We start from the raw sequence: 9,541 nt of genomic DNA on the forward strand, positions 1-9,541 counted from the left end.
TAAAAAAAACAAACTAAATCCAGTCATGTATAGATCTTCCCGTCTCCTTAGAATATGAGGATAGCTTAATGTTACCAAATCTTTTAATATAATAATATATTAAATAAACCAAAGGGAAAACCAAAAACAAATAATTTCAGATCATGCCTAGAGGACATAAATAAAACTTAAAATCCGTTCTTGACAAATACGAACTTTTAGTAAACTAGTACCAGAAGGATACATCTTTAATGTACTAAAAGTTTTGTCTATTTTAAATCAGTAGTCAATGCCGTTCTTCCTAAAGGCAAAATACTTGAAGCATTCTTTTTAAAAATCAGAAACAAAACAACCTGCTGTCACCACTGTTTTTTAGAATTGCTCTAGAATGTTTGACGAATTGTTAGTTTTGTAATCTTAGAAAAATAAAACAAGCAATTGAAAATCTATCCTTACCTGTGTATATATTTTTGTTTGTAACTAACATTACTCTGATAATTTTGCTTTGTATCAGATGTACATTTAGGGGAAAAGGGATTATTTTCTTTATCACAAGAACCACTGCAACAACAAACTTTGATTGATTGATTGATTGACAGATTCATAGATTTAAATATAACCTTAAAAAGAAATAGGGGGTACCTACATGTAGAAAATCTCAAAACTGAGATAGGGAGGACCTATATGTAGAAAATCTCAAAACTGGAAGACTTGAAGAGAGAGAAGATAGGCCATGTTCCTGTTTAGGAAATAGGAGTAAAAAAGGATGACAGTTTTTTCCAAGTGAATATATAATTGTAAAATTCCAGCTTGATTTTGTTTCAAGTCTATGTGGAGGAATAAATAGATATAAAAGGAGGAGAAATATAGGTAGGTTCAGCCCTACCAGACACATAATTATACTTAGTAAAATACTGTGCTTCTGTTATGATAGCCCGTAAATATTCTTCTTGTTCAAAACATACAAAATAAAGGAAGCACTACAAATCATTGATTCTGAAATGGTTGAATGTGTCTTTGGGAGTGGAGAATCCAGTTTAGAATCCCACCTCACATTCTATTCTAAAACAATATACAATAGTGTCTTAGTCAGCTCAAGCTGCCATTATAAAATACCACAGACTGGGTAGCTTAAACAACAGAAATGTATTTTCTTACAGTTCTGGAGGCTGGAAGTACAAGATCAAGGTGCCAACAGATTTGGTTCCTGATGAGGGCTGTCTTCCTGGGTCACAGATGCCACCTTCTCCTGTGTCCTCACATGAGAGGTGTGGGGCGGGGGGAAGAAGAAAGGCACCCAAGCTCACTCACTGGTATTTTTTCTTCTAAGGACACTAATCTCATCCTGCGGGTCCCACCTCATGACCTCATCTCAACCAAATACTCCCAAAGGCCTTGTCTCCAAATAGGGTCACATTGGGATTAGAGCTTCAACATACTTTTTTTTGTTGTTGTTATGGGGGTCACAATTCAGTCCAAAGCAAATAAGAAATAACACTTAAAGGCCAGGTGCAGTGACGCCTGTAATGCCAGCAAACTTTGGGAGGCTGAGGCAGGTGGATCACTTCGGGTTAAGAGTTTGAGACCAGCCTGGCCAGCACAGCGAAACGCCATCTCTGCTAAAAATACAAAAATTAGCTGCGGATGGTGGCACATGCCCTCTAGTCCCAGCTACTCAGGAGGCTGAGGCAGGAGAATCGCTTGATCCTGGGAGGCAGAGGTTGCAGTGAGCCGAAATTGCCCCACTGCACTCCAGCCTGGGTGACAGAGCGAGTCTCCGTCTCAAAAAAAAAAAAAAAAAGAAAAAAGAAAAGCCAGGCATGGAGGCGGATACCTGTAGTCCCAGCTACTTGGGAGGAGGCTGAGACAGGAGAATGGCGTGAACCTGGAAGGTGGAGCTTGCAGTGAGCAAAGATCACGCCATCGCACTCCAACCTGGGCAACAGAGCGAGACTTCGTCTCAAAAATAAAATAATAATAATAATAAAGAAATAACACTTAAAAGTAAGCATAGAGGCATACACAAAAGCACAGAAGAATATAGAGAAAACCCACTAACACCCCAGTAATCAAAGTTGGCAAAGGACACAATACCAAGGATGTAATTATGCAGTTCACACACAGGAAACTCAATTTAAAGTTAGAAAAAGTTACAGATAATTTGATAGTTTTTGTTGTTTTCTTTTCAGTGATGTTTGAAAATATAAATTGCTGCAGATTTTTGGAAATCAACTTTGTATTGTAAGTGTTCATACATACAAATTATTGTTGGGTCTTCGGAGAATTTCTTCAGCCTTCACGCTGGTTCACATATAGATTCTCTGAATATAGACTAGGATTTTATTTTAAATGTGAAAGCCATTGGTTTTTTGTTGTTTCTGTTGTTAGTTAAACCTAGAAAGAAGCAGTATCTGTAATTCAGAAGTGTTTCCAAAATTTATAATAAATGATGAATATGTTTACCTTTTATATCTTGCAACCTCCATTTGTAAAATAATACTTCTTTTATGATGTTGTAAGCATGTCATATAGTTAATATTTTATGTCTTATGCACTGTGTGGTAAAATTAGAATTACTTAAATTGACTATCAAAACAGATACTTTAGTATAGTTGTCATTTAGGACCAAGCACTGAATTTATAATGCTCTTTTTAATGAGATAGCTCTTCACTAAAATTTATAATATAATAAGATACTGATCTTGAGAGGTTTCCTTTGAAGACACTCCAACTTAAAAGTAAGAGTGAAAATGTACCCTTTTACCTCAGGTAAGTTTTTCAAATTAAAAACTAATAAAAGCAAATAAATACAGTTCTGGTGTATTTAAGAGCTGTATATTTTAGGTACATGTTTGGGACAACAGTAGATAACATTTTTTTGTTTCCTCAAAATATATATACTCACAATTTCATAACCATAAATTGTGAATTTTTTTTTTTCCTCTAGTCTGAATTGGAGAAGCCTAGAGGCAGGAAAAAAACACCCGTCACAGAACAGGAGGAGAAATTAGGTATGGATGACTTGACTAAGTTGGTACAGGAACAGAAACCTAAAGGCAGTCAGCGAGGTCGGAAAAGAGGCCATACGGCTTCAGAATCTGATGAACAGCAGTGGCCTGAGGAAAAGAGGCTCAAAGAAGATATATTAGAAAATGAAGATGAACAGAATAGTCCACCAAAAAAGGGTAAGAGAGGCCGACCACCAAAACCTCTTGGTGGAAGTACACCAAAAGAAGAGCCAACATTGAAAACTTCTAAAAAAGGAAGCAAAAAAAAATCTGGACTTCCAGCACCAGAGGAGGAGGAAGAAGAAGAAAGACAAAGTGGAAATACAGAACAGAAGTCCAAAAGCAAACAGCACCGAGTGTCAAGGAGAGCACAGCAGAGGTAAGCATGTGTAACTCTAAACTGCATCTATTTCGTTACTATATTATAAATCATAATTTGATGCTATCCACATTTGGGTCTTCCCAAAGCAGAGCAGAATCTCCTGAATCTAGTGCAATTGAATCCACACAATCCACACCACAGAAAGGACGAGGAAGACCATCAAAAACGCCATCACCATCACAACCAAAAAAAAATGTGTAAGTTGTGAATATTAAATTTCAAACCAATTTCAAAAGTTCCTAAATTTGTAAACATACATATTGCTATATTTAAATTCCATATATTTAGCCCCATTACACTAGGTAAGATAAAATTTTTATAAACTTACCTGAGTGACTGATATCTCAATAAACTATCTTGTACATTTTTACAGGTGTAGGCAAATCTTTATAAGTGGATACCAAATAGCATATTATTTCCTATACAGACTTTATGATATCTAAGGAAATGATAAGATATTTTTAAATAATCACCACACATTGACCAGGTTGCCTCGTCATTCCACAAAACCATTTTTTTTAATGTTTCTCATTAGCACCTTTTCTTTTAAATGAAAGAAAACAGGTCTATGCTTCTGTTTTTATTCTTTGAACTTGTAGTAGGAAAGTAACAGGTACTGTTTTTTAAAAATTATATCCATACAAATTATCACATGTTGGTCTCAAGTGTTTGATATCTTGGTTTTGTTTGTTTTCTAATCCAGTTCGTGTATCTACATCAACATGTATATAGTTTTAGATGTTCACACAAACACATTTATAAGAGAGGTATAGTAACAATGTGTACCCCAAATTTTAGTGTCATAAGAATATCAGTGCTATAATTTGTAGATTTGACAGTATTTTTTCTCCTCAGTTATGTGAGTGGAAATAAAGTAGCATGTCTTCTATTAGTCGGAAATTTAGCACACTTTTTCTGAGAGCAATCCTACCCATACATAATTACATCAGTGGCTTGACTTTTCAGAGTTGCCAACATACTGTCGTTAAATACTCAATTATCTTAGAGATTTTCCTATTCCTGTGTATTCCACAGGAAGAGGAAAAGTTGCCTGGGTGTCTAGCCAGTACTTCATGCCATCTTCCATGTAATTTTTCTATCAGGTTAAAAGTAAAGGTAAGTACATTTTTTGTGGCAGCTTTATAAATGTGTTTGGATTCAACCAAAGGAAATCAGTATTTCTAAACAAAGGATTCTTAAGGAATCCTTTATTTAATAAAATTCACATGAATGATATAACAAGGAAATAACAAACCTCATAATTTTAGTTTGTTTATATTTGGACATCATGAAATTCAGGGTTTAAATGATTATTGTGCTCTCCTAAAATTACACAAGTCCTGTGAATATTCTAAACCAAATAAGTATTTCTTTAAAAAAAAAAATTGATACAGAAAAAGATTCTGTAGTCTGTCTTGGAAGCCTATCTTCCTTTCACTGGGAAGCTCTTTCTAGAGCTAGATATAACATAATAACGTATGTCAGGATTTGTTTCTTTTTCTTGTTCTGACATCAATGAAATTGAAAAAGATTGTCATTATGTTTCATGTAATTTCTATAGTTTCATTAATCCCGAAAAACCAAACCAAGTAGAAAAATTGTTTGGTTTGAGCATGAGTTAAAAAATGCACATTTTGGATTGCTTATAGAAGTGATAAGTTATGTTACTAATTTTAAAAAGTAAATATTTATCAAGACGGATCCATTTGATTAGATGGTTCTATTACATATTTTTTGATGCCTCCTGTGTTTCAGAGAGTACTAGGTGCTAGGGACACAAAACGGACATGGTTCTTGTTTTCATGGGTTCGTGGTTCTTGTCTTCTACCATCTAATGGAGTGATAAAGCTTTTTCTTTAAAAGTAACAATGAGTTGATATCTTGAGAATAGTAGGGGCTAGACAGGCAGAGAACAGGTGGCAAGAACACTGTATTTGAAGTTTCTGAAGTGAGAAAAATCTTGGCAAAATCAGAAAGCTAAAGGAAGGCAAGGGTTTGCTGAATTGTAGTTGTGGGGAGTTGGGGAGCAGAAAGAGATGAGAACGAACAGGTAGGCATGGACCATCTACTGTTCCTTGTATACTGTGTTAAGGAGGTTTACAAATTATTCTCAGCTCAGTGGGGAGCTCTGTAGTGGCAGTGACATCATCTGTCTTGTACTTTTAAAAGATAACTTTGTAAAGAGATAAGAGATGGGAATGGTTTGAGTTAGGTGGTAGCAATGGAGATGTGGAGAGAAGTGAATGAATTTGAGATCTCTGTAAGAATCTGTAAGGCCAAAGACCGGTACACTATATTCAAAGCAAAATCCCTTTCTGCTTTGAGCAGCTCAGTAGACATAGATGCCTTTTACTGCATTAGGAAAGATGAAAGGAAAAGACTTTGAGTTATGTTTTGAATTCCTTTATCGTATGTTTTCAGTCACTTTTTTTGTTGTTACTTGGTAGATAATTTGTAAGATTCTGTGATTAAATGCTAGTGTAGGATTCAGAATATTAAAGAAATGTTCTTGTCTCATAAAGTAATTGAGGGTAAACATGATATGACAATTGATGAAATACTTGAAGCATTTCTTCTAACGAGGTAATCTACTGAAAGATTGGAACGTTCATTGTATTTTACATGTGTTTTACTCTAGCCGTGTAGGACGCTCCAAACAAGCAGCTACTAAGGAAAATGATTCAAGTGAAGAAGTAGATGTGTTTCAGGGTAGCTCTCCTGTCAATGATGATATTCCACAGGAAGAAACAGAGGAGGAGGAAGTTTCTACAGTAAATGTATGTGTTCAAAGTTTCTTTGAGTGGTGTGGTATATAAAAACAGTAAATGTTTGGTTAGATCATTTAGTACTTGTCTAATTCTAAGTATTTATATATTTTTCTTCATTAGTTTATAGCATCGTTTCATCTACCAGGTTGGATAATGGAGAACATCTCTTATGGAAACCCGAAACTAAGCAAATAGGTGTAGCTTAGTGAGAATGTAAATGTCAAGTCTGAACTGAATGTATAGCATTCTGATATTGACACTTTAAGCGTTTAAGTTGTACCTTGATTTTAGGGCACTGATACACATTAAGTATACTACTGTTTATATTTTACAACTCTCTGTTTGGTATTTCTATTTGGGTTTCATAATAGAAATTAGAAGTTAGTTACACAGAATAAAATCAGCCTTTGAAATTGAAGTTTGAGCTGAATGAGAATTCATAAAATTGGTAATACATACTTATTTTGCAAAGTAGGGATGTGTTACTTCCTGACTTTTTTGTTTTTGTTTTTGAGACAGAGTCTCACTCTGTGGCCCAGGCTGGAGTACAGTGGCACACGATTTGGGCTCACTGCAACCTCCGCCTCCCAGATTCAAGCAATTCTCCTGCCTCAGCCTCCAAAGTAGTTGAGATTACAGGCCAGTGCTACCATGCCTGACTAGTTTTTGTATTTTTAGTAGAGACAGAATTTTACCATGTTGGTCAGACTGGTCTCGAACTCCTGACCTCAAGTGATCTTCCTGCCTCGGCCTCCAAAGTGCTGGGATTACAGGCATGAGCTGCTGCACCCAGCACTTCTTGACTTTCAAAGTAATAAATAAATAACTTTACCAGTTAATACAACTCAGATATTTCTTTTATGAAAAAATATAATACATTTAAGTAGAAGCTCTTCTCCCATCTTTGTTTGAGAAACCCAAGTTCTGTAATCAAGTCTCAGAATTGGTCTCTACTGTTCTGTCGTATTTAATGGAATCAGAACTCCTATCTGTACCAGGATTCATGTTTGTGAATAAGTGAGTTAAGTACACAGGAAAATATGCTTAATTGTGGTCTCAAATTAATTTGGCTTGTTTCTTAAAGGGTTTTGGGGGGACATCAAAGTAAGGAAGGCTGAAGAGTCAGTAACGATTGATGTCTTCACCAGAGAAAACTACATAGTAAATTAAAACCCTGTTTTATATTCCTATTGTTAATATTGACATTTTTTGAACTAAAGTTTTATGCTTTCATTAGTGCCTGCCAGTAAATGATAATATGTTTGAATTTTAGGTTATTTTACTGTATTGATAATTGTTAAGATTCAAACTCAGTAACTACTTTCCCAGAAAGATAATGTAAGTTCATAAATGTGAAATGTTTTCATTTACCACAGGAAACATAAGTAGAAAGATGATTAATCTGTTTGAGTTATTTTTCTTTCTGTAGACATTGACTTCTGTGATAGAAAAGTAAAATAGTTTTTTTCTTCTACTGTTCTGGGAAAGTCTGTGAGCACGTAAGGGTTCAAATATTATAGAACCCTCTGAATATGTGATGCCAGAGCAGAAAGTAAGGATAAAAAAGTTTCAGGGAAAGGAAAGCAAAGAAAATCAGGAACAAACGAGAATAAAGATTGGTTAAAAATGATTACTGCATATCTTATGCACATATACCCATTTTAATTAAGCATCTGGTGACTTTCCTTTTAAGGTACGGCGGCGAAGTGCTAAAAGGGAACGACGATGAACAAATGTAATTAATAACTTTCTCTGTGAAAGCTTTGGAAAAATCTTTTTTTTTTTTTTTTTTTTTTTTTTTTTTTTTTTTTTTGGTCAAACTTGAGGCTGAATAAAGCCTTTGATGCACAAAATGGGACTGCTGAAGAGTGGACAGTTGGACCTTACTTTGGTGACCCCATACAATTTGTGGTCACATGCTTTAGCCATACGCATGATAACCTTGACTATGGAGTCTTGTGAAAGTGTAATGTGCGATGGCTGTGTAGACATAAAGAAGAAACTTGTAAATATCTTTTTTCTTTTTTTAATGTTTCTGACTTCTGAAGTGCTTGTATAGCTTTTATCTGCGGCTTTAAACTGACAGTACCCAACTGTTTATTGGATCTATTGATTTGAAAAGAATTTGTTAGGATAGATCTTAAGCAGTAATCTGTCAGTGTTTGTATTTGTATTCTCTGCAATTTTACTGTGAAAAAATTTTTTTTCAACAATTGGTGTCATTTTCTTGATGTCACTATTTGTTGGAGAGTTAAATGGTCTCTTCCCCTTGTGTATCTTACCTAGTGTTTACTCCTGGGCACCCTTAATCTTCAGAGGTGCTAATTGTTTGCCATTACACCGGAACGATGCCTCTGATAGGAGGACAACCATGCAAATTGTGAAATAGTCCTGAAGTTCTTGGATTACTGTACACCTCAGTATTGATTGGTCCCAGAATTTTCTGGCCTTTCATGGCAATGAAAATTTTAAGAAGAAAGATTTAAAGTATTTTAATTTTAAAGAGTGTGTTATAAAATAATGTACTGAATTCTTTATCCCATTTTATCATCCTTTCAGTTTTTATTAATCTACTGTATCAATAAAATTCTGTAATTTGAATGAGTTTTTAATAGTCTAGAATGTTATTGTGTATAGATATTTCCTCTTGAACATTATGTTCAAAAAATGCAAATTACACTATAATATAAAACCTGATATATACACATTAGAAAAATTCCAGTTCTCCATAACAGTGTAAAGTTAATCAGAAAGAAAAAATTTTATTGATGCAGTGTGTCTTTATAAAGCTGTTCTTGAAAGCCAAGTGTTTTGTATTTTATAGTGAGTTGCATGTTTATGAAAAAAAGTGCTGAAAATGGGATGTGCTCTTTTCTGTAAATTCATATTTAGCCATAGTCTATGATAGATTGCCCCATAACATAGTTTTTCATCAAGAGTTTATTATTGTACTTTATTTTGGAGCCAAAAAATTGATTCTGGGGGGTGGGGCAGGGTAGAAGTGGTATATCCAACTATATCAGCTACTGTAGTTGTCACAGTCTTGTGAACTTTGAATGAAATTCCACTTTGTCCAGATTGGGAGAAGTGGAAATTTATTTGGATTTAGAGCAGGTCTTTTTTTTCCTTCATTGTAATCTGCAAAATACAGAAATAAATTACTTAAGGCGGTATCCTTTGTACAGTTGTATAAACTGTATTTTGAACCAAAACATGTAGGTTACTACTTAATGCTTACCTAAATTCATTTTAGTATTTTAGGTGCTGTTATGTTTTTTCATGGTTAACACCAGAGGAAAATAAAAATCATATTCTAACTTATTAAATTTATCACATTGAATAGTGGAACATTTTCATATGATACACCATTATGTTTAAGGTATATTTCCAAGATTGGTTATAAT

General features: G+C 34.4%; 1 protein-coding gene across 5 annotated transcripts in view; it reads left to right on the forward strand.

Annotated features, from left to right (window-relative positions):
• The window catches only part of PDS5B (PDS5 cohesin associated factor B), a 187,588-nt gene extending 178,846 nt beyond the window's left edge, over window positions 1–8,742 (forward strand). For 2 of the 5 annotated variants that reach the window (XM_050766807.1, XM_050766809.1), the window contains exons 32-35: window positions 2,927–3,366; window positions 3,456–3,566; window positions 6,008–6,146; window positions 7,831–8,742. In XM_050766807.1, the coding sequence (XP_050622764.1) occupies window positions 2,927–3,366; window positions 3,456–3,566; window positions 6,008–6,146; window positions 7,831–7,866 (726 nt within the window). In that variant the 3' untranslated portion in view covers window positions 7,867–8,742. The remainder of the gene's footprint in view (window positions 1–2,926; window positions 3,367–3,455; window positions 3,567–6,007; window positions 6,147–7,830) is intronic. The other 3 variants (XM_050766808.1, XM_050766811.1, XM_050766812.1) reach the window with 2 other exon arrangements.
• The last annotated feature ends 799 nt before the right edge of the window (window positions 8,743–9,541 follow it).

The sequence above is a fragment of the Macaca thibetana genome, chromosome 17 (genome assembly GCF_024542745.1).
Source record: "Macaca thibetana thibetana isolate TM-01 chromosome 17, ASM2454274v1, whole genome shotgun sequence".
Classification (NCBI taxonomy): domain Eukaryota; kingdom Metazoa; phylum Chordata; class Mammalia; order Primates; family Cercopithecidae; genus Macaca; species Macaca thibetana.